General features: G+C 33.3%; 1 protein-coding gene across 1 annotated transcript in view; it reads left to right on the top strand.

Annotated features, from left to right (window-relative positions):
• Positions 1 to 506: 506 nt before the first annotated feature.
• The window catches only part of Dyrk2 (Dual-specificity tyrosine phosphorylation-regulated kinase 2), a 131588-nt gene continuing 104661 nt past the window's right edge, over positions 507 to 27433 (top strand). The window contains exons 1-2 of the mRNA XM_089631437.1: positions 507 to 893; positions 26597 to 26795. Of these exons, the coding sequence (XP_089487563.1) occupies positions 873 to 893; positions 26597 to 26795 (220 nt within the window). The 5' untranslated portion in view covers positions 507 to 872. The remainder of the gene's footprint in view (positions 894 to 26596; positions 26796 to 27433) is intronic.

Raw genomic sequence — 27433 nt, forward strand, 5'->3', positions numbered from 1 at the left:
AAGTAAACATAATTTTGCCTTGTTGTAATTTAATAAACCCCTCCCACAAAAAAATATAACATAAGTTATTTAAATTTTATAGATAAAGTATTTAGGTGGTACAGATTTATTGAAAACCTTTTAATAAGGGCTTGATAATGATTCACAGCTCACCAGGCGATATCCTCCCCAATCCTCGGAGTCTGCGAGTTAAAGGAAGGTAATGTAATACAGGGAACGATATTGATCGAATTCTGTAGTAAAGAGTGAGATGGCATCACCGCCAAACGCGCTTAAACCATCCACTAGACAGAGATGGATAGCGAAAATCATACTGTTACAAAATATTCATGAAGTTTTTTGTAGAATGATGTTTAAAATGTTTGCAGGTTTTTTTAAAAATATTGTTTGAATGGTTTTTGTTGTGGTGCTAATGAGAAATCGCCCCCCTTGCTGTCTCGCTTCGCACAGTGGGTGCTGTGTGCGAGCACTGTACGGCGTACAGTCTACAGTAGCTGTGAGGGTAGTGCGGGTGGTAGTAGAGTAGGTACAGGCTCTGTACTGAGCGCTGGGCGTAGAGTCTCTCAGTCCGTAGTCCGTAGCGTGGAGAGAGCGCGCGCTACGCTCGTAGCTCCGTAGCGCCTAGGTTCGTAGCCTGTAGCCCGTAGCCGCCGCGCCGCACGGTCCGCTCGGTCCGTACCTCCCGCTCTTGTCTCTCCCGGGCGGCGGTCTCCGAGCGGTCGCTAGTCAAAAGTGAAATAATTGATACCCAGAAGTGCAAGGTACCGTGCGGTAAAGGGTGGCTCTCGCTGCTCCGGGCCGTCTGGGGCCAGGCCCCTCCGCGGGCCCCCGCGCCCCCCGAGGCCCTGCTGCCATGTAGGGCAGTTTGCAGGATGCTGGATAAGCCTAAAGTGGTACGTCTCATTTCAGATACACTCCCATTCTGACATATATATCTCAACACATCTCATTTCCTAACCACGCTGTTAAAACTCACATTGCATCCAATCTCATCTGTGCGGTGTTTGTTGTGAGATGAAAACACCCACGCAATGAACTCATGATGTTCAACCAACTAAATTAAATTTGAACCAATGTTCAGTATAGTAAAAGCACATTCAAAATGTCACCCGCACTTTCCTAGTTTATTGTTCCAATCTAATTTACTTATGCTTTCTCTGTCACAAAGAAGAAATTTATATCAGCTGTCAGAATTTATCAGAGTGCGCCAAAAGACTTTGTTTACGAATGAACATATATACTTACATAATGTTTATTAAATTTAAGCGCTAACAAACTGAACATGTACACCGTTTAGATATTTTTACTCGTATCCTATGCAAATTATTGATAGTATGACCACAATGTAGGTCAAGGGTGTGTAAATACTGCATGGACATTGGGGTCATTTCGAATGGAATTTTGATGTATTTTTGTACTGCGTTATAATGATTATTAAAATGATTGAAAATCAAATTATATTGAGAAACCATTACACAATAAATTATACTTGTTTTTGAAGTGAAACTTCTTTATGCGCGTTATGCATTTTCGAGGACCGGAGTAAAAACGACTCATGACTGTCACGAAAAACCGTGATCATTTCGCTATAGGAGCCTAGCTAATATTATATGCCTAGTTTAGGTCACTTTCCAAACTCAGCTTCGCGGTCTAGAGGCAGAGCGCCCGACTGTCGTCGTGAAGAACCGAGGTTCAATCCCCGCTTTAGCTAATTTTTTTTTTCTTTTTGTGATTTTTTTAATACGAGAAAAGCGATAAAATGCTCTCGTGTTGCGACTTTGTCAGGCATACATATAAGAAGATATCTACATGATTTGTAATAATGTAGTAAAAAACTACAAAAAATTGTTAATTTTAACCGAGAGTCTCTCGAAATGTCTAAATCCATTTAGTGAGACTTTAGACTGGCAGGTGTTCACTCGAGTAATTGGCTAGAAGTAACGGTCGGTACCTATATGATATTTTGGTCGAAATATAGCTTACAAATCGAGCCGGTAGAGTCGCTCGGTATTTTGATTAATAATTTTTATTTTGAATCATTAAAATTACTAATCAAGACCGATAACGCGACTAATTACCCTCGCAGACGTGCGTGACAAGTTTTTTTAATAAAAAACACAGCCGTAAGTGAGTTTTTCAAAATTTAGAAACGTTTTTCAAATTTAGACTCCATACGGGTATGAGACTGTTAAAACACGATAGATCTTTTCCAAAACGGACAAATATACGGAAATATTTTGAAAAACGACAAGTCAATTGAGAAGTACACGTTGTATATGTGGTTCTCGTCGCGCGAGATACCTCTCCTCGCGGTCTAGAGGCAGAGCGTTCGGCACTCGTTATGCAGGACCCGGGTTCGAATCCCAATTTTTATAACTTTTAATTTTTTTTTATCACATGCTACTTATAAATATGTCAATATTAGGAATCTAGTTAAACGTTCATTTGTTAACAACACGCCTATAAATAAATTTATGCTTTTTAAAACTATAATGTACAGCATTCTGAATAATAATAATGTGAAATGAAAAGAGAGAGAGAAGAATACTTAAAGTTTCACTTCCGTCGTGCGTAGGCTTGCCACACACTGTATTTTTTATAAGTACAAATTTTAAATTCGTTTAGAAATTATTTGAGACTTTTTCTGCATCATTATCACATTTTTAAAATATCAAAAGTAAAAATAACATCTGACCATGTTTAATTTCTGAGTAGGTACACTGATGATATCTGATGCCTTAAAATGGCTTGCATTGTCGTAGAAATTTCGTCTTTACATCGACCATACATATAAACGAAAAAAAATACATCTCTTAATAATATACTTAATAGGTTTCGTAAAAGTTGGATACCCTTTCTTCTTTGACTTCAGGTAGATGCCTACAAATTTACAGGGTGACTGGTACTTGATGGGAGATATTTAATAACAAAATAGAAGAAACATATAAAACAAAAAGTTCATGTAAACATAACGAAAATTATTCTTAGCATTATGGTGATAAAAGTGATATATATTTATTTCTTAAATAGTTGCAAAATTACTTTACAGCGAAATTTTAATTGTGTGAAAATTAAATACTCTGTATTAATTACCTATCAATTTTCACTATCCTGACGAAGAAGCTCTTGGCTTTGAAACATGTAGATTATTATTGATTAAAAGTGATGTTTTCAAAATATTTCATTTTCATTTATATTTATTTATTTATGGTATAGCCTTTAAATACAGAATAAAACATTTTTTAGAAAAATAGGATTACAGTGTAAACATACTAATATGATAACTAACATTTAAAACCAGGCTGTAAGACACCAAATGTTTACAAATAACTGATTTAAAAAATATGTATGTAAAATGCTTAAATATGCCAGGTAACAACATTACTAACTCCTATCGCTGCGGAAAATGCTTCGTCTGGGATGGTAGTTTGAGTAGGTACTTTATACAAACACTAGGATGTTGAGTTGGATGTTATTGTGTGTGTGCATAGTAGGTAATTTGACATTTGAATTTGTCATTTGTAGGCGGGGTCATCAAAAACGAATATTCTGTTATCTGTCACATGATTGGAATCCTGCTCTTTTTCGCATGATTGATTATACCTGAATAACTTTTGATATTTGTCAAAATTATTATTTATACTTTTTTGCTTGTATGTACATTAATCATGTCATGTTGTACTTGTATCCACTTTTAGAAAACGTAATATATGTTATAATAAATGTGATGGATAATAATTTTTTTTCTGAACTAAAACAACGGTACTTTAAAACACTACTAAGGATTTTTTCATCAACACAAATTAACGACTTTTAGGCATCATTTTTCAATCAAATCTTTCATATTAACCGTAACTAACATAATGGAAATCTGTAACAAGGTAACAAGGACTTACAAATATTGGTATCTATAATTAGTTTAACTACAGGGTTTTCCAATAAGAGGTGTTATTTTGAATAGCCCGCTATTTCGATATGTTACTTTTGAAACTGTCACTTTTTAACATTTGACAAGTAAAAACTACGCCATTAATAAAAATGGAACGATACACGCTTCAACAACGCATTTAAATTATTAAAATTTACTTGAGGGAATCAAACGCAAATCATCTTGAGTGATGAGGCCCATTTCCACCTCGGTGGCTTCGTCAAAAAGCAAAATCGTCGCATCTGGGGCTCGGAAAACTTAAGAATTATTGTTGAAAAGCCTCTCTATCCTCAACGTGTGACTGTTTGGTGCGGTTTATGATCCGGCGGAGTGATTGGACCTTACTTTTTCGAAAATGAGGCTGGAGCAACAGTTACGGTGAATGGATTGCGCTATCGAGAGATGATTTTTTATGACCGGAATTGGATGTTATTGATTTGGACAACGTTTACTTTCAACAAGACGGCGCTACGTGCCACACAAGCAACGAAACCATTGATCTTTTACGATTGAATATCAAAATAACACCTCTTATTGGAAAACCCTGTACAAATTTCTACAATGTTAAGTGTATTTAACTGTTATATTTTGCCTTTGTTATAAGTCAACTATAGTACAATTCTCCCGTCTGGAACCCACGTTAATATATTCAATATAATAAAATAATCTCTAATCTCTAAATACTATAAAACATAGTGGCTGTCCGCGTCTGTCTGTTATTGCGCTTAGTTCTTCTAAACAACGAAACGCATTTTGATAGAGTTTCAAGCAAGCTTATAATGCATGCAAATTATATTTATAGAAAGTTAAGAAAAGTTGAGCAACGCGGGGAACACGTCAGCTAGTACAAAATAAAGCCTTACATTTTCTAAGTTTTAAAATGGATATTCTAACAATTTTCTTGAACTAAAAGACTTTTTTCTAATCTGAATATGTTTTAAATTGTCAGGCAGAAGGGTTTTCACTGATTTGATATTTCTAAATAAATAATAAGCCCCTAAATAAATCAAATATGTTCGTTAGCTTAGGAAAAGAATATACTAGTCTATTTGACGCCATGGTGTAAGGAAGTCACCCAGATACACGCTACTGTGTTATAAAAAATACAATCATTTTATTTATAGGTATTTTATGTATGTCCAAAGTACTTACCTAGACCCATCACAATTTACAGCGGGTTATTTGCTCTCGACCTAATTATTTCACGAACATTCGGATATTCATGGAAAACGATTGGCATGAATAATTTAAAACTTTTTGGCATCCAAATACAGGGGCGCATTTAAATAACTCCATCACCGTCTATGGCATTAAATACCTACATATAAGATTAGTTTCATAGATTTTAAAATTATAATATACCTAGTACCTATATGTATTTATTCATTTATAATGAATGCCTAGTATTTTATTTACTGTGAAAACATTGACTCCAATAACATTTCTCAAAAATTAGATAACTTAGGCATCACTCATCAATAAAATCTTTCTTTTGTTAACCACATAACGGAACATTAAATTACTACATTTTGCCTATGCTGGAATTCAACTTGAGTACAATTCTCAGGTCTGGACCCCACTTTACAATATTAATGCACAAGCTATTGAAAGAATACAAAGTAATCTATTTTTAATTAATAAATTTAATATGGGTATTCAATTTGTTGAAACTACAACACTCTGAATATGAAATGAATATGAAATTGTCGGACGGAAGGATTTTCACTGACTTGAATTTCTGTATAAAATTCTAAATGATGCATTTGATAGTCCAGAATTGATTGCATTGATAAGCTTTCAGATTCCACGACGTAGTACTAGGTGTCGGGATATATTTCAGTCCAGAAATTCGGGGACTAACTACCTTATATATTCCACATTGCCCAGGGAAATAATTATCTTTCATTTACCACTTAAAAAATACCAAGGATCATTCCTGAGGCAGTTGAGTTATGTATAGTAAAAATGTACTGTATAGTTTTTACCATTCCATTAAAACCCCATAAAAGTGCGTCAATCAATTAATAAATAAATAATTACATTATTAGAAACGCATCTTTGTGTTTGTTATTGCAATATTGAAGTAACTAAAGTTTAAATGAAAAATATCTACCTCAGAAGAAAGGTTTTGGAGTGTAGTCATTCTCCCTAAACACATGATCATTGGTAGGTTGGTCCTGCCTCTTGGAAAAAAAAACCTAAGCTACCTAGCTCTGATGAAGTTATCGGGGTCATAAAGCGTAATACGTTCCAGGATATAAGGATTGCAAGTGTGCTCATTGAGCAGCTTATGTGTTATTAACATTATTGCAATTTTTCTCTAACTAAACTAGTATGTACTAATATTTCAGCGAAAAAAATGATTGATACAACAAACGATAGTACCCAATTTCTCGCATGCAAAGGTACCGCTTGATTTTTTTTAAACTTTTCGACATCATTTGAGTGTAGGGCACCTTTATTTTGAAAATTTCATAATTTTGAAGGAATAAAATATTAAGAAACATTCCCTTTCCGTGGTGAATTAGTAAGAAAATTGTCACTTCCATTTTTAGTCGTTTATTCAATAAAAAAATATAAATAATTTTTGAATTTCGAAATGTCAACGAAAAATTCCCTCCAATTTGCAATCACACACTTTTTTTTGATTTTATCGATGGATTTAAGCTTAAGTATTTGAGACAAACTGAGATGAAAAATTATTTTTCTTTCCAACGAAGAGTAAATCACAAATCTCCGCATTATAGAAAAAAACTTTTGTAAAGTGTGGTCTCCCCGGCCAGATCTGACCTTCAGAGGCTCTCTAATAGAACACGATGGCTAGTAATGTCCTTCCGAGGCTCAGGGGGTTAACCGTTCTGAAGAATTTGAATTATTAATGTTATTTGAAGTGCTGTGATGACATTGATTAATTATATCCAATTTCATATCTTGCTATGCAGAGAATATGTGGTCCAAGCAGCAATACATAACAGAAGGTACATACTAAATTCTTAAAGAAAAAATAACACTTAAATTAATGGAAACTCTTGAGTAAGGTATTGCAATCGTTAAATACAGGGTTTTCCAATAAGAGGTGCTATTTTGAATAGCCCACTATTTCGGTAGATGTTACTTTGCAAGCTGTTATTTTTTGACATTTGACAAGTAGAAACTACGCCATTAATAAAAATGGAACGATACACGCTTCAACAACGCACTGAAATTATTAAAATTCACTTGAGTGAATCAAATGCAAATCATCTTGAGTGGCCCATTTCCACCACGGTGGCTTCGTCAACAAACAAAATTGTCGCATCTAGGGCTCGGAAAACCCAAGAGTTATTGTTGAAAAACCTCTCTATCCTCAACGTGTGACTGTTTGGTGCGGTTTTTTGGTCCGGCGGAGTAATTGGACCTTACTTTTTCGAAAATGAGGCTGGAGCAACAGTTACGGTGAATGGATTGCGCTATCGAAAGATGATTAATGCTTTTTCATGGCCGAAATTGGGTGGTATTCATCTGGACAACGTTTACTTTCAACAAGAGGGCGCTACGTGCCAGACAAGCAACGAAACCATTGATATTTTACCATTGAATATCAAAATTACACCTCTTATTGGAAAACCCTATATTGCCCAAGAGATAATTTAACCTGCGTAAATTAAAAATAACTTTAACGAAATTTCTTAAATACATTATTATCATTAGCAACAGTTTAAAGTTTAGCAAAACTTTAAAACACATAATAACATTACAAATTCCCAAACAGAGCAATGTATTTACGTGAAAATCCATTAACCAATCTATAAATAGACCTACGCAGTTTAAAGCTAAACATATTTTAACAGCTGAGAGTCAAAATCGTTGTTATAATGCTTTAAGCTTTTAACAATAAATCAAACGAGACAATGCCAGTCCAGCGCCCACATCATTTTAACTGACGTCATACAAAACACTACCTTTAATTATTAGCAAACAATTCATTGACGATTTTCGATATTATCCGTTTCAAATAATTACGATTTACGAATAAAGGTTTAATTGAACCTCAAAGAAGAATAATAATTTGATTGATAGGCTTAATGGACGATTTGAATAAAGATTTAATCCTTTATCTGCCTTACTTCCTTCCCACAAGGGATTAAAAATGAAAAGTTTCTGTACTTTAATATTTTCAGAACCGCCCACAAGATAAAATATATTTCTCCGATGGTTTTACCGGTTTTAGTGAGAAACCTATAAGTTGAATGTTATGTGGTTTCTGATGGTGGTAATACGTTCATCTTATTTATCATGTTATAATATCACGTGAAGAGATGTGTTATCTATATAAATAAAAATGTATTTGTTCCGTTTGTTCGAAATCTTAAATCTTCGAAAGTTCTTCACCAATTGCTTTGAAATTTTGACACAAAAAACATGCTTTTTGAAAAACAGCGCCATCTGTTTGATATAAAAGCAACACGCGCTATTGTTTCTCTATCTGCACCGACAGATTAAGCTACAGCAACGCGTGGTAGGGTAAAGCTAGTAATAAAGGGTTTTCCAATAAGAGATGTTATTTTGAATAGCCCGGTGTTTCGGTAGATGTTACTTTTGAATCTGTAATTTTTTGACATTTGACAAGTAAAAACTACTCCATTAATAAAAGTGGAACGATACACGCTTCAAAAACTCATTGAAATTATTAAAATTCACTTGAGTGAATCAAATGAAAATCATCTTGAGTGATGAGGCCCATTTCCACCTCGGTTGTTTCGTCAACAAGCAAAATTGTCGCATCTGGGTCTCGGAAAACCCAAGAGTTATTGTTGAAAAACCTCTCTATTCTCAACGTGTGACTGTTTGGTGCGGTTTATGGTCCAGTGGAGTCATTGGACCTTACTTTTTCAAAAATGAGGCTGGAGCAACAGTTACGGTGAATGGATTGCGTTATCGAGAGATGATTAATGTATTTTCATGGCCGAAATGGAATGATATTGATTTGAACAACGTTTACTTTCAACAAAACGGCGCTACGTGCCACACAAGCAACGAAACCATTGATCTTTTACGATTGAATATCAAAATAACACCTCTTATTTGAAAACCCATTATTATAAAATAATTAACAGATGGTCAATATCAACGTAATTTTTAAACGTTATTACGCGAATAATATAATTATTTAACACGGCGAAGTCATTAATTAATTGGTATGAAGACTTGACCCAGTACTGGATGAAATAAATATTATTATGTGAGTTGTTACATAATGGTGAAAACTGATCGATTTCCTTATATGAATTGATGCGAGGAAAGTAGGAATAAGTTAGCAATTTGTAGCGAAGTCTCGATTGTGTATTTTGTGTGGCCGGATGGAAGGTATACATTTTATGTGGAGTTCTAAATATTGTATACCGGGAGAGCAGAAAGTAACGGGCGTGGGGCAGATCAATTGCCTCCGTTATAGTACAGTCTCTCGTCCTCCCTCGATCTGCTGCGTCATCCGCTCCCCACACAGGATCAACAGGATAACGGCGGGGAGGGGTAGGGGGAATGTCAAGGGTAGTGAGGGGGTGGGAATTGGGGGTGGGGTGGTTTTTGCGGCGGGAATATTTAAACTCCAGAACATGTATTGCTGGCAACTACTGACACGTTATTACGAGTAGGAACCCGTATAAACAACATCAGATATAAATATGTACGGCTTGCATAAGGTGGGTAATGTAGCGGAACAATGCTTTGCGCACACACTGAAATAATTATTTGTAACAACTTCATAATAAATTGAATTTGATTTTTTCACCAATGGATGCTGCATTCCAATAGCTTTTAGTAAGTATTAATTAGTATGTGTGCTGACGGTATTTCAATGGACAGTGCTCCAAAGATCTATTGTCATTGGTCCACTCAGTACCAGTAGGTACATGGCTGGGAAAATAGCATTTTTACATGGTTAGCTCCGTCCTGACACTGCAACGGATGACCTAAGCAAGCTCAGGCAAATATCAAACAATAGTTGAACATTAAAGTCGGTATGTACTTTTAAACTATATTTTTTAATTTATTTATTAATAAAACTTTTGTACAAAACATAATAATTAGATTTACAATGGGTAAGTTTGCATCTTACGTTTTATACTGCTCTTCCATTAAAAAAAATTTGCTTGTGTATGGAAGAGACGTATACATTTGGAAAACGGTTCCATGATAACTCAACACAGTGACAATTCAACACAATTTTAAAAAGTGATATAAAGTCATTAGAAACGATGACAATTTTTTTTAACCTAACCTAACCTAACCTAACCTACTTAACCCAGTTAATAAAGTTTTTGTTTCATCACTTTCCATGACTTTATGTAACTTTTTAAAGATGTGATGAATTATCATTGTGATGATTTATCCGGTCACCTTGGAAAACATATCAGTTTAATAATATATTACTGTGCAATTATAGGCGAATGCGTTGGCCGCATTTTTTTTTGAGAGACTGATTGAGAGAGACGTTTTTACCTCTTCAGCAGAACTCTCTCGACCCATCGACTTGGACCGTAGTGTAAGGGATAGATTCATACGTCCGTCATTCCTGGACACACTGACCCTCAGTTTCAAACCCAACCCTCGTACCTCTTTCCTTCCCAGAACCTCATTTACTTAATTTCCTTAAAAAAACCACACAGCATCCCCAAAGATGACATAGGCCCTGAGGATAATTATTTTCTTCAAGGCCTCTTTTGTGGGGCTAACGTAAAAAAAGTTAAATATTTAGAGAATTTATTCCACAAATAGTGATCTATTGCAAATCAATCTGTAAAAAATTAATAATCAATTTTGAAGTGTACAAGTTCCCAAATAGCATTGATTCTTTTAATGGAACTTCATTGATGTATAAAATATTACGTTTATACATTTGACTGTTTTTTTCCAGAATCTGATAGTATTATTGTCCTAGCGTCTGGACGATGTAGGCCCTCTGATTGGTCAAATTAAAATTGTCTGTTTCGGGTAAATTCAGCTATCTTGAAAATTAAGACACGATTTCATACTAAAATAGGATCGCCTCATAATAATACGAGATTTCTTCAAAAGCATCGTTTCTGCTCATATAATTTTTGGATAATATCGAAGAAAATATGTTTTAGAAAGTTCATAATCCATTGGATTAATTATATTACAGTGAAAATTATCCACAGTTACGTGATTATGTTTGACGTTTATAAAAAAATCACGCGTTCCTTCAATGGCCGATACGCACGGCTATAGATGGCCGACAGAGCGCACCTCTGGCGGTATAAAAACGAACCAAATGAATGGCGCGAATATTTAAATATGTAGCTCACAATATTTGACTACTTACGATTAACAAGCGTTTAATAAGAAGATTTCTTCTGGAAGCTTATCACTTTGTAATGGCATTTTTCATTATTATTTATATTTTTTTTGTTTATTAATTATATTTGATTTTATATTGACATGTTTTCTAATTTCTAAAATTTCAAAATTATTTATTTGCGATGCTTTATATCCTGAGTGAAGTATTTTAAGACCTGAATTTTTTATCGAAAGTGTGATCATTATTCAAAAATTAATTATTTTAAATATTTTCCCACTCAACTGGTCTTTCCCGTCTAACGATATTGTAATTCCTAATTATTATAAACCCAGCCTACTCTTACCCCTCCCCCCTCCTTCCACTTCTTATTTCCCAATTGAAATCTATATTTAATTTTTGACTTCGGTGTATACACAATAAAATGTAAACATTATATTTATTTATTTATTGGACAATTTGCATAGCGCCGCTTTTGTGAGATATCACCTCAGGGGCGCTATATTGTAATAATCTACCTTTATATATAGATTTTTACTCTCCTGATGATGTTGTATATATAATCTAACTTTAAACTTTATTAGAAACAGTAACAGTTGTAGGCAAAGAATTACCACCAGTTGGAGTAAAATTAACACCTTTTAATTAAACCGACTGCTAATCTCATCGCACAATTACCCTCCTTTTATTCATAAACACGGGTACAATTAATCAATATGTAATAATCTATTATTTAAGTCAACTTTGTTATAACTATCTTTAATTGTGACAAACTAAACGATATTGATTCAACTTATAGACATTGACGGTTGTAACACATATTTAAGCACTGCAAGTCTCCTATGAGCTAATTATATTAGGTACCTAAGATAACAGTTAATATCAGTTGTAGATATGTAGTCAATAATAGTGTTTAATTTGAAATAATCCATCACAAATACGTAAAATTTCATTTATTCAAACAACTGTCATTCTTATTATGCGTAAATTTAGCATGTTATTATTAATTAACTCCTTCCTGTTCCGTGTTTTAACAATATATATACTCACCCTCTCTCTGTGAATGTCCTAATATCTATCTATTAAATGTAACTGTTGTTAATATCATTTAAAATGGGCGAAGCCCAAGCAAGAGCCGCCCGCAGGGCCTTTCAGAAAAAAACCCGCGGAGCGGGTTTTTAACTGCTAGTAAAAATATAATGTCTCTAATAAAAAACAATATTGTACCTTTAGCAAACAATACACCTAATTGAAGGTAATTTCAATATTATGAAGGCCATTTTATTTCTCAAATATTTGATATTCCACTAAACTTACTTACGTACACGCTAAGTCGTTAAATGTCACTCAAAGCAGCAACAATTGATATATGATGGAATAAATAGGAATTAGAAACATGCCATGTTTTAGTAATTAGGTACCTTAAGGTCGGAACAACAATTTATTTTCATAGAATACAAATGGATGTTAGATACTTGAAATCGGCTTCAATACTAATAATTTTTCGGTAAACAATTTTTGAACGAAGTCTTACGAGTATGTCAAAATAATTTTTTATTTCGTTTGTAACGAAAAATAAACATTCGTGCAAAGAAATTATTTTTTCATGTTTACAAATACGTAATGATGCTTGTTGTGTACCTACTTTAAAAGCTTTTTTTATAAATCTCAAGGCATTATTACCGTCAAACGTTTTATGTTCGGAATATTCTTTACAAGCTTTCTCGTGAAAAAATTTCTACCGATTCTGTTTGTTTTTTAGTAAAGTTGAAAAAACTTCAGCATAAATAACATGTTTTTTTATTATACTACGAATTTAAGTTGCTCTTAAAAGTTGGTCCTTTTTAGCAATAATCCTTTTAATAATTATAATATTCAGATGATTTTTATAGCGCTGTTTTTGTGTAAAATCACCTCAAGTGCGCTGTACAAATATATAATACATTTCTACAATGATCTATGTTATTACTAACTATATACGGAGATAATATACAGTGCCATACTTAACTGGTAGGTCATTTAAGATTAACACTTATTTAACATTAACTAATTGTTTATTAGCGATATTTAGATACAAGATTTAGGACATAATTGGAAAATTGGATATAACTGGACTTGGAATGATACATTTCATTTAAGGTTAAAAAGGTAATTTTTTAGTCAGACCTGAATTCTGTTGGACTTTTGGATCTTAGTTCAGGAGGAAGTTTATTCCAAGCCTTCGGCCTAGATGCTCTGAAAGCGCGATCACCAAACTTAGTATTTGACTTGCGCTTAGGTTCCATCAGTCTGGCTACAGCTGATGATGTTGCTGTTCTAAGTTGACTGCCTCAGACCAGTGTTTTCCGGGACGCATAGTTCAGAGATGTAGGGTGGGGCCATTTCATTGATGGATTTAAACACCATCTAGCACAATTTGTACTGGTTTCTTTCAGGGCACTTGAGCCAGGGAAGGTTACGAAGGTGTTCTGAAATGTGCAAATATATTACATACATTAGTTCCTTTTTATAGTTTGAGCTAATTTGCTACAAAAAGTCGACCTAGATATCAGTGCAATGGGTGTTTTCAAGAGGGGGGAAGAATCAACGTGTTTCTTGCATAGTCTGTGAATCAAAAAATCCATAGGTGAGTTATTAAAATAAGTTTATTAAGGATATGATTTTTATATATCTTCGTTATTAGTTGCATAATACATTTTCTAATAATTTCACAGTATGAGTTCCAATGGCTGCGAAAAGCGTGTTAAAAATATTTTTTATTTCTAAACTAAAAGTGATTGCAAATTTCTCAATTACTTAGAAGTATTACCCAGTACCAAAGATATTGTTTCTTCTAATATCTTTGCCCAGTACCCAGATAGGTAGGTACCACGAAATAAGTACTCTTTTGTATCGAACCCAAAATGGAAGTATCTCCTTGTAGGTTTTTATCCTAAGTCTAAGCAACTGGCAATGGTCAGAAATTTTGTAAAACGACATGTTTTTACGATCATTTAAGTTTTTGTACTTTGTTTCCAAATGCGGGATCGTTTTTACTAGATTTCACGTGGTTTTTATGGTTTATGCATTCAGCATTCAAGTTGTAGAAATAACTAGATTGATGGTAGACATTTGGGTTGTATAAGTTGGTTTTCATTATTAAAATAACATTTCAGCAAATTTAAATATACATTATTGGTAATTGCTGGTCAGGTAAACTAACACTGTGAACTTTGGGGTGTTGCAAATTACACAGCTTTTTCTATGTTGAATATTTAGATCAACGCACTGTTTTGAATTCGTATTGGCATTTCCATTATATAAGTGAGTGAATTACGGGTCTCAAAATTGTTAATTGAATATCTAATACGTGTTTTACGACGATTAACCATGTTTTCAATAATTTGATTGATTTTACATATTGTTTAGGTATATTTTTCAATAATTTTCAGTATTTTACGAAGAGAAAATATGCTTGTTCCGTCTGACATTTCTAGGTCAATGTACTTGTTTTAATTATCAATACAACATGTCTATCAGGCTTTATGGAGATTGGAAACTTTTACTGTAAAATACTAAGGACGGGTTGTTTCGGAGAATTTGAACAATTCATAAAATTTCAACGTTATTTTCCGGGTTCTGTGAAAATCCTATTCAAGTTCTGTTATTATATCATTATAGGCTAGTTGCCTGACAGAACTGAAATAAAAACAAACAAAAAAAAATTCACAGAACATGAAAATGAACTTTGAAATTTGATGAATTGTTCAAATTCTCCGAAACAACCCGTCCTAAGACAAAATGGCATATTATTGTTTATTTGTTCATAACCTAGGAAAAATATTTCATGGAAAGATTGTTCAAATATCAGGAAGGCTGATAAATAAGTTAATGTTAAGAAAATAAATAAATGTTTATGTTTTTCATTAGATTATTAATATTAATAAGTATAAATAAATGTCTTATAGATATTTTTTTATTAAATATTAATTATTGAAAGTAAAAATAAAATGAAGTCACGATAGCGTGGCAGTTGGCACGTCATGCGACAAAAAGTTTGTTGTATTAGCGCAGACCAGTGGTGGGGAAATGCGCAAAGAAAGGTCTTCATTCAAAACGTTAAGTAATAAGACCACGAATCAATAAATTAAAGCATTCGCTCTTTGCTATTATCACCCTGAATGATGTGACTAATGCCTTTTAACTAAGTGGCTAACAGTGGTTAATTAAGGATTCTGGGTGAAGAAACCCAGTTTCCAATTTTAAAATACGCCCACTTGTAATTAAGTAAATTTATACATTTAGTAATAAGCCACGATATCGTCCAAGAAAAGTATTGTTCTTTGCTTTTCGAGCCATAATGATTTAACTAAAGCCTTTTGACAAAGCGGCGCAGATTAACTGATGATTATGGTTTGCATTACACCATCAAAGATCTAAATACCACATAGCTTAGAATCAGATTCCATTTTTAAAATATGTCCACTTGTCTCATTACCTATTTATAGAAAATGCTTTTTATGAGGGGAAAAGTTCGTTAAAACTGTTCTCAATGCTTAAATGCATCTATTAGTAGTAAGGCCACGGCATCGATTAAGGGAAAAGTATTTGCTCCTCGCCGTTCTCACCCGAATGATGTTACTTAAACCTTTTTTACCAAGTGGTAGACATTAGCTGATAAATAAAAAGTAAAAGTGAAAAGCTTTAAATTGTTTGCATTTCTTGAATGTATATTTTGCATATTCCTCAGTTAGTAGATATGGTGTTAGCAAGAACGACACGTTATCTAGATTCTAAACTGAAGTTCGCGACTTAAATTATTGCGATTTCAAAAATACCCCGCCGTAAACGTAACATCGTATTTTTAGACACACAATTAGGAATGTCATTAAACGTTTTATTCGTGCGTTACGAGAATTTGCCAAAATTAGAACGGTTTATTGAATGGTAACCGTTACAGAAAAGGGCTATAAATATGTTAATGTTTTTCCCTTATACGCAGTGGTGACATTCTATTTCCGTTACACGTGTTTTCAATACAATAAAAATACGTTTTGTTATAAAAAAATTTGCAAGCGCAATTAGATTAATAGCCATGTATTATTGGTTTGTAAATTTACAGACCATGTCTTGTATTTTTGGATCCTGTTTATCAATCCATTAGGTCATTAGGACCAAATTCTAGGGGCTTAGGCCACACAAACTTGTTTCGTGAGAAATTAATAAATTTAAATATTACTAAACATCCCAAAATTTACGTTGCTTGTGGAGCGTTTTTTTTTTGAAAATTTTAACAAGTTGCTTAGTATAATTATGTTGAAGAAGGGATTAAGGCAAACTCCTAGAAACCTTCCTGTATCAAATCACTTGTTATGTAAGGTTTATTCTAAAGAATGAAGCTTTATAGTTTAGCCTATAGTTATAACCAAGAATAAACTTGTGTTCTAGACGCCTTAAGTCAACCATACGCTGTGAGCACTGAACTGGGTCCGTTTAATGGGTAGGTATTTAAAATGTTTATAAAAGTGTATAGGGTGGTAAAGAGTGTACTTGACTCTCTTTTACCCGTGATTCCTCTCATTATTTGGAGTAAAAATTATATTTTTAATTATTTTGGTCTCCGGTGACATTTTTGATGTTTTTTTTATTTTTTTTTTTATTTTCAACTAAAAACGTAAATTCAGTAGGCGTGGACACCTATGGTCGATATAATGGGTTGTTGTCACTGATGGATTGAGCGACCAGTGACAACATGTAAAATTTACAAAAAAAATTTTGGAAAAAAATCATAAGAAAGTCACCGGAGATCAAATTTTTGTTTAATTTTTTACTCAAAATAATGTCATGGATCACAGGTCAAAGTAATACAAGTACATCCTTAACACGCTGTGTAGTTTCAAATTATAATGAAACAATCAATTTGGGCGGCGGGTACGGATACCGCCGCCCCGGGAACCATTTATTGGATAACCAACAGCCTCCGCCGTAGGTCGGTGACTTAACAGGGGACGTCCGGGTTAATAGTGCGAGGTTTGTCCGCGGCGGATGCGTCCACTCTCCTCCTGCGTAGCGGGCCAGATCGAGAAAGACTGGCTGAGGGAGATCCTTTGACTCTCTCGACCCATCGCCGTGTACCACAGTGGCAAAGATGGATTAATACGTTCGTCACTCCTGGACACACTGCCCCTAGAATCCTACCCACCCTTTATAACTTTTTCATTTCCAGAACTTCTTCTCCTTTCTTTTCCTTAAAAATACCCGCCACACAGCATCCCCAAAGATAAAATAGCTGTGGAATTTATTTTCCCTCAGTGCCTCAGTGGAGCTAATATAAAAAAAGTTGAAATAATGTAGTATGATATATGAATGAAAAATGAAATATTTCCAAAGAATTTCATTAGCTTAAGCTCAGTTGAAGTAATGTCGAATATCCATTACCCGCTTAAATGGTTGATATGTTTCACGGTTGTTAGCGTATTATTATTATAGCTAGCTAAAAATAAATGAACGGTCTATTTTAACTCGTGATTAATGTATTCAGCGTTTTAAAAAATATTATGTAATCCATTACCTATTCCGGAGGAGTATTTTCATTTTTCTTCAAAACCGGCGACTCCATAGAAAGGTATAATGACTTTATAGAATTTCGGCAGTCAAAAATAAATCGTAAAACCCAATGGCGTAGCAACCGCTTACACAACCTCGGCAAACTTTCCAGGGCCTGCGAAGGGGCATTAAAACACACAATAAATATTGACATCTTGTGATAATTTATTCGCTTTCCTTTGTTTCTGATGCTAATACTCTTTTTTTTTTTTTTTTAAATGTTTAATTTGTTTATGTCGGTGCGCCGGAGAACAATAAGCCGGTTGGTGTGATTGGGGGAAAAGAAACTTCCGTGAAATATTATGTAGATCAATAAACGTTGATTCTGAATATACATGTTTTATTGTATATTATTTATCCGTAGAATTCATAAATAGTTATTTAAAAACGAATAAAACACAATCACATTAAAACACACAGTATGTCTATAATATACACTGTATTTTTCTTTCTAAGTAATGCAGGTTTTTAAACACAGGCTAATTTTTTACCAGGTGCGGTAATGGATATATTTTTGCACTTTGGTTCAATACAATAACATTAGTGACTGTGCTAGTGTACTAGTGATGCTAATATTGTACCTAGTGTTCTTCAATGTTAAAAGTGGGTAATCTTAAAAATAAAAAAAACGTCTCGTCTCTTATATAAAATATGGCGCCGGTTAAAAAAAATGTAGTCTTTTGAGACTGGGTTCTGGTGACTGCACATGTCTCAAAAGTTAAAATTATTTTAACTGTTAACATTATGTAAGCATAACAATAAAAAATACTGCAATATAAGTTAGACGGATTGATAAAAGGGGACTGGAGTTCCTTATTGCGTAGTTTCAAATCTTGACATATTATTATGTTGTACCTATCGGTCATGTTGCATTTATAGCACAAACGTTATTGCTACTGGTTATATAGCAAGTTTTATCCTTTCTAAAAATTTTACAATCTTTTTCCTTCACAATTATTATTGTGAACTATTTTGTACATCCACTTTTATTTCTATGTTACCGTAAATATTTCAATGTGTAATATTATGTAACTTCATACTAGGAATAGTTGTATTCAAGAGGTGAGGATTTGCCTTGGGTCCAGTAAGTTAGTTCTTCCGTCACTGACATCGCCAATAACTCGACGGCAGCGGGCCATTGCAACAGCACGCTAGCCTGAAATTTAAACCTCCGTAAATCAATTAGACTGCGATTTCAGCAAATAAATTGTCTAGGTGCTCCTACCTTTATATTATATTTACTTATTCGCTGTTGGGCTGGCGACATCTTGCGTGTCGCCATTATTCACGGCAATGTCGGAAGTCAAGGTTAGGCGAGGAGTTCTTTCATCGTGTTCCTAAAACTTAGAACTCCATTATTTTATGCAAATTTGCATAAGCTTTTTAAAATTTTCATTACAGTTCATCTGTTATGTAGATTGCTGACATGCGATCTTCATAAACGAATTGTATTTCTAATGATCTATTTTTTAAATTATACAAATTTTTAAGGTCATACAGAAAAAGAAAAAGTTTGTTTAAAATATATATATATTAAAACCTAATTTTGGAAACATTATGGCGATGCACAGAATTACGAGATCATTTTCAGTTCCTAGACATTTTTACCTTGACTTAAGAGCCCATTTTTCGCTGTAGTTAGTCTAATTAACACTAATATATTTTTATTTTACAAAACAGTAATTTTATTAAACTGATATATTTTAAATGTTCTAAAAATGAGCAAGAAACATAAAATAAATTTTGTAACAATTTTTTGAATGGTTTGTGTTTAAACTATTTATCCACATAATAAATATCCACAAGTCTAGTGCAGTCCCAGGGACATCGCTAGAAAGAAACACATAGACGAGAGCATAGAAAGTGTTTGAAAAATGTTATCACAAATAAAATTTGTTAGTGAGAAATTACCTTGAAGTGACATCACTTATTATTTATCTGAACGATGAATTTCTTGCGCGATCTCTGTTTATCCGAATTCAGTTTGATGAATTTCTCGTGCGACGTCAATTTATCCGAATTCAATATGATGAATTTCTCGTGCGACCTCAATTTATCCGAATTCAGCGTGATGAATTTCTCGTGCGACCCCAATTTATCCGAATTCAATATTATGAATTTCTCGTGCGACATCAATTTATCCGAATTCAGCGTGATGAATTTCTCATGCGACCCCAATTTATTCGAATTCGGTATGATGAATTTCTCGTGCGACGTCAACTTATCCGATTTCAGTATGATGAATTTCTCGTGCGACTTCAATTTATTCGAATTCAGTGTGATGAATTTCTCGTGCGACTTCAATTTATCCGAATTCAGTATGATGAATTTCTCGTGCGACCTCAATTTATCCGAATTCAGTATGGTGAATTTGTTGTGAGACCTCCATTTATCTGAATCCAGTAATCTGACAGCTTCCGAGAATATCTTAAAAAATATCGCAATAAACTCATATACCTACTTATTAGGGCTGCAGAATTTAAGGAGTTCTCCCCACGAAAAGGTAAATTTTACTGAACTTAGTTTTGGATCTTCAAGTTTTAGTTCTTGTTTCATGTCTTATTTACATTATGCTAACCATAGAATAACAAGAATTGATTATAAAAAATTATTTATAAATTAACTTTATTAGCTGCATGAAATAAAATCTAAAAAAGACATCTTAAGCACTTCAACCAAACTATAAAACTGAACTCCGCAAGAGTTTCGGTAAATCCCAAACCAACTATTTAAACTATTTCTAACAAACTTTCATTGAACAAAGCGAAATTATCTTCGTGAAATTGAATTAAATGGAATGAATCTAATTTCAGATAAAAGCGTTTCTTCAATTGAATATGCTTAAACAACGTAACTAATTTAATAATTACGTGTATTATATAGATTAATTCAAGATATTCTTTGGTAAATTACTTTCAAACATTCGCTGACTTTTATCGTACGAAAGCATAATTTTAATATAATATGATATACTCGTAATATCTATGTTAATTTTATGAAAACAAAACGCTTCGTGTACACACCTATTTAATCAAAATAATGGAACTGTTAAAAAACATTTTTTTTTAAAAACAGGGTTTTCCAATAAGAGGTGTTATTTTGATATTCAATCGTAAAAGATTAATGGTTTCGTTGCTTGTGTGGCACGTAGCGCCGTCTTGTTGAAAGTGAACGTTGTTCAGATTAATACCATCCAATTCCGGCCATAAAAATTATCAATCATCTCTCGATAGCGCAATCCATTCACCGTAACTGTTGCTCCAGCCTCATTTTCGAAAAAGTAAGGTCCAATGACTCCGCTGGACCATAAACCGCACCAATTAGTCACACGTTGAAGATAAAGAGGCTTTTCAACAATAATTCTTGGGTTTTCCGAGCCTCAAATGCGACAATTTTGCTTGTTGACGAAGCCACCGAGGTGGAAACAAACCTCATCACTCAAGATGATTTGCATTTGATTCACTCAAGTGAATTTTAATAACTTTGATGCGTTGTTGAAGCGTGGATCGTTCCATTTTTATCAATGGCGTAGTTTTTACTTGTCAAATGTCAAAAAATGACAGCTTCAAAAGTAACATCTACCGAAATAGTGGGCTATTTAAAATAACACCTCTTATTGGAAAATCCTGTATGTGAATATCTCACAAGAGTCCAAACTGCTATCAACCGCCTGAAGCCAGTGAGACTATGGCTTCCTTAATTTGGGTATGTTGTGAGGCTGAAGTTAGTGGGAAAGGGAATGCGATGGGAAAGAGGAGTACCTGGCAATTTAGATCTGGTCACAAAACACGGCTCAAGCCATTTCAAGTAAGTTTCTATTCTGAATAGTGGTCTTCTTACACCAGGGCTATACTGAGATTATCTTCCACACTGGAAAGTGCCGCAAGTATAATATATATTATTTTTAATGAATATATGATGAGGTAACACAAATTCATCAAAATAAATTTACTTGCGCACGCCGGGATTTGAACTTGCGATCTTCGCATTGCTTAGATTGGTCTCAACCACAGAGGACGTCAAATCGTTTCTGCACGAATGGTTTCTTTATCAGAATAAGTATTTTAAAATTTAAATAATATCAATTATCATACTCGTAGCAAAAAACCCACCCTGGCAAAATAAAATAAATCTCATAATCCATTAAGTAGCTGTCAGTTTATCGGATAGGAAAATGGAATATCCATCAAATGTTTGTTTTAACAAAAAAATCTGTGTTTTCAAAATCCGCTCAATTTATCGTAATTCCTCGAAATTCTCTGTGAAATTAACATGAAATCTACGCATTTAAACCTAGAATTATAACGTGAAGATTTTTTTTCAGATCTATGAAATTTCACCGTAAAAACATCCTCTTATATTTTCGCTGAAAAACTGTAGGTCGTAGGTGATTATTAAAATTCTATGTTCATGCATATCTGAATACGAAAGCAAGATTTTTTTAAATCATTTAATTTAAACTTTTCAATGCCCTAACTTGTCAGAATTGGAATTTATCTCATTGTTGAAATATATTGCGTATCGGAAAGAATGAAAATATATTGTAAAAAAGAAGGACGATAGAACTGAACCGGTGAGAAGAATTGTATCCTGGCAGTGAAGGAAAGATTTATCCTATTTTCCTATGTTTTTCATCTACGGAGGTAACATTTTAATAAAATAAAACACGTACCAACGTACGTAATGAAAACAATTTTTTTTCCGGTTCCACGCGCTTTTGGAATTTAGTTTCTTATCACGTTTTTGTATTCATTTAGGCTACGAAATCCCTTTCTTCCTTACTAGGACAGCACGGAGTAATCACCTAGGGCGTTACTAATAAACTTGTTTCCAATTTTAAACTACTGATGAAGGGTATATGGTTATTAATCAGTTGTGTAAAATGTTAAACACGTTATTTATTATTATTATCAAGTTTGTAGAATGTAATTTATATTTTATCGATTCAATAATATTGTTATTTAATTTACGAAAACAAAAAAATGTTTATTTATTAAAAAGTTCTGCTATGTAATTATTATTGTGCATGACAGCTGTTTCGTCTTCTGAAGGCATTATCAAACTGAAGTGAGCCACTTACAGACGATTTACTTATAATATTTCCATATATGTACTTAAAGTGAAATTTTTCATTTTTATTTGTATTACCTATGGCATTATTGATTTCCGAGTAAAATGTCGGAAATTATAAAGTTTATAAATAATTACGATTCGACGTTTCCCTTATTTATTGTATTGTGTAAATTTGACAAGAGGTCGTTAAACTTGTAAAAGTTATTTGGAAACACCTTATAAAATAACTCATTTTTAGTAAATTAAATATAATATTATTTAATATGTAAAAGAAAAATTTAAAATACGTTTATTAGTAAGGGATGCTAGTACCTTCCCCTTTCAGTAAATAAATATTTTAAAAATCAGCAGTTTTAGTTTTATGTCTAAAATTAATGAATAATTAGAATTACATTTTTAACATTTCACTTTCAGACACAGAACATGAATTGATAAGGATAAATTTCACTTGCACATTAATAAAATAATGTCTCTCTTTTAATCTCATATTTGAGTAGGGAACTTTATAACTCAAAAGTCTAGTTTGATATTATTATCAGTAACAGAAGATGATTGGCGTTATCTTTAGTATGAAGTTCTGAAAGTTGAAAATACGAGTATGGTGGGTGTACCGTATTTTCAGTTTCGGAGTAACTTCATTTTAATTAATTCACCCCCAGATACCAACACGTTGAAGTTATTTTTCAGTGGTGAGGCGATAACGAGCCCAAGGGAATGTTTTTATACCCCACTCCCTCCCCCTCCAACCTCCACGCACATAATTTATTTATTTATACTGCGTTCTTACAGATGATCTCACTTGCGTGAGAAAAACTCAGTGAATTCATAAATATGTAAGAACAATTACAAAAATCTACTCAGACTTAGGATACTCATACATTAATTTGCATACATCTCAATAAAGAATAACTAACAAAAACTAAACAAATAATAATATTCAAATTAAAAAAATTATACTAAAGCTCACTCAAATATTACAAAAAGACGAAAGAGACAAAAGAGACACAAATAGAGACACAAGTAATACATAATATAATTAGCGCCACATATATTTTTTTGCAACAGTAGAATATTCTTTCTGAATTCGTATGAATTATCGATGAAAATTTCTACTTCCGCACATTTTATCTTATTATATAAACAACACATTTGGGTCAGAATTGGAAATATTTATTTCAATATTACTAAAACGTCAAGATGGCCGTGAATTATTTTGTATAAACATATTAGATAAGTCAATTGTCTTCTAATTTAAGTGTACTAATCTTGAAGTATTCAATGTATGATGTAAGATGGTCACGTATACCACATTTGAAAGATAACAGTTTTAGTATTTTTTAAACCGATTCTAAAATGTTCTTCATGGCAATGCCGGAAACAACAACCAGTTTTTGGTTTCCCTCAATTGGTAAATAATATAATCCGCATTATAACTCGACAATAATTAATTATTCATGAAAAATCGACTCTGGTAGGGTAACCTTGGTATAATTTAATAATAATAAAAATGTGGTTAAATTAGTCTTAGGTTTCAGTAGAAAGCCTGCTGACCCATTTGTTTCAGATGCAACTATGATGACAACTCGCCGGTCGATCCGGACCCTGGCTGAGCGTGCTATGTTTTAGTTGCAGATACTAGAATTATAATTACGATTACTCACGGTTGCCGAAAACTGACTTCTTTCTCTAGAACACCCTACTAACTTATCGTTTCATGTTACAGTTGTAGATATAAGGTATGGCTACTGGTAGCACAAAGTGGCACTGGTCGTGCAATGTTTCAGTTTAAGATTCTAGAATAATGACATTTGACGGTTGCAGTATTCTGAAAACTAACGGTTTCAGAAAACTTAACTCCAATCAGTATGTGTGTTTCATTTGCAGATGCCAGAATGGTTATAACTCACGGTTGCAGATAGCTGATTAGGCCTACTGACCCTTTTCATAAATCGGTAGCGGACACATTGATGCACGATTGGCATTAAAAAAGAACTGTATGTACATGAAAAGAGAAGATCAATCGATCGTGTTATTATAACAAGGAATAGAAGGAGAGAAAAAAAGGAAGCCTTTACCTGGTGATGATGTTGGTTTCTTTTTTAGTCCTGCTGGTATCTTGAGTATTCCGACGTGTTGTTTCAGAGAATTTGAAAAATTCTGCGAATTTCTGAGTTCTGTTATTATTTTAGTTCTTTCAATCAACAAACCTAAAATGATATAATAACAGAACTTGAATAGGACTTTCACAGAACCCGAAAATAAAAGTTGAATTTTGATGAATTGTTCAAATTTCAATTTTCAAGTTCTGTGAAGGTTCTATTACTAATTCAGTTATCATACCATACCATACCATAATAACAGAACTCGAAAAGGATTTTCACAAAAACATCTGCGTTGAAAATTTTCGTTGCTTTGAAACAACCCATCCTAATAGTATCTAGATGTACGTCTACATTTAATACAATCAACATTAATGTCATTTTTTTAACAACATGAACTCCATTTTCATTTACCAGAAGCCAATATTGAATTGGGGATGAAAATTGCACTATTTAATGGACCTTTCAAGAGATTACTGCTACGAGCAGCGAAATAACATGCACTCTCAACTATGACGAAAATTCGAATCATTAAACAAATGACACATAAGTGTGCTAATAATAAGTGTATCACAATCGTGTCAATCTTTTTTCTTGAGATCTTATCGAAATAAAAGGAACAAAAGGAAATGACAATAAGTGAATAACAATCGTATCAGTCTTCTTTCTTGAAATATTGTTAAATGAAAGGAACAAAAGGAAATGACAATAAGTGAATAACAATCGTATCAGTCTTCTTTCTTGAAATATTTTTAAATGAAAGGAACAAAAGGAAATGACAATAAGTGAATAACAATCGTATCAGTCTTCTTTCTTGAAATATTGTTAAATGAAAGGAACAAAAAGAATCGAAAATAAGTGAATAACAATCGTGTCGGTTTTCTTTTTTGAGTTCTTGTTGATATGAAAGGAACAAAAGGAAATGGCAATAAGTGAATAACAATCGTGTCGGTCTTCTTTCTTGAGTTCTTGAAGAAATGAAAGGAACGAAACGAAATAAAGTTTTGAATGGGACATTGGACAGGGGAAAAATCACAAAACTGGTTCCATATTAAACACGAACAGTTAAATGAATAGAAGTGTAGAATTATGATAACTCGCAAATTGCATAAAAAAGCTCCATTCTGAAATTGACCCCATTAAGAGGAAGCTACAAGCCAAAAATGTGTATATTCTTGGTATACCTTATATTGTAGGTAATAGGCATTAAAATCGCTTGACACACGGAGTCTAGGCACGTTCGATTTCAAGCACAAAACTGGTTTTTATTTATTTTGTAAATAATTTTATAAGAAAACAAAAAATTTAATCAAGTGAAACTGTCACAGATAATCTTAGCTAAAATAATGTATTTTTTAAAGCTGCTTCTTTACGCGTTCATACATTTTATTGGGAAACAAAATTTTTAGTAGTTTACATTTATATTTTTTATTGAGTAATTTATTTTTTTATTTGTATTCTACTCAAGCGAAGTGATAGGAAAACCTTCAATGTATCTAAAGCACTTTTTTGGTATTCATAATGTACACCACTTCGTTATAAAGATTAATCAAAATAGTAATTTAGCATTTAGCTTCGCCTTAACAATAGTAACCTTTGGTTTTGATGTTTCAGTTGCAGATAGAGAATGAGAAAGGGGCGCTGGGCGCGCTGTCCGGGCCTCGGCTGAGCGTGGAGCTGTCCGGCGTGTGCGGCGCGGGGCCCCCGAGGGGGGGCGGCCCCCGGGGGGACAACAACAACGACGCGTCGCCCCCCTCCGTGCAGGAGCCCAACAGGAACAACGCCCCCAATAGGGTGCCGTTGAATCCACAAGGTAATATATTAAACATTTTCCAATTTTTTTTCAATTTGTAAATACTAGCTCTTATCTTGCTTTTGGGAATTCCGTTGTACCATATATTTCCTTTACATTTGTACGTAATATGAGATGTTTGAACGGAAGTAGTAAAGAAGAAATAAAATATCTTGGAATAATTATTGATAATAACATCAAATGGAAAAGTCAAATAAATTCCACAGTAGACAGAATGAGAAAACTGATCTATATATTTTTTAGACTAAGAAATATTGTATCATTAAAAATACTAAAAGATATTTATTATGCACTTGCGCACTCTGTACTACAATATGGAATCGTGGCTTGGGGGGGTGCATATAAATCATCCCTACTCCCATTGGAAACTATTCAAAAAATATTTTTAAAAAATCATCTTAAAAAGCCATATTACTACCCAACTATAAATGTTTTTCAAGATTTCCCGGTTCCCCCACTTACAAAAATTTATGACAAAATTGCACTTCTACAAATACATAAAGATTTTTTTAGTAAAAATAATTTACCACAATTTAATATTAGCAAAAGAATAATATCTGTTGGAGGACTAACCGTGCCACTAGCACGAACCACAACAACACAGCATCACTATATATTCAAGGGTGTAAAATTATTTA

Source organism: Hesperophylax consimilis, chromosome 4 (assembly GCF_061612785.1).
Source record: "Hesperophylax consimilis isolate HC1 chromosome 4, BYU_Hcon_1.0, whole genome shotgun sequence".
NCBI lineage: Eukaryota > Metazoa > Arthropoda > Insecta > Trichoptera > Limnephilidae > Hesperophylax > Hesperophylax consimilis.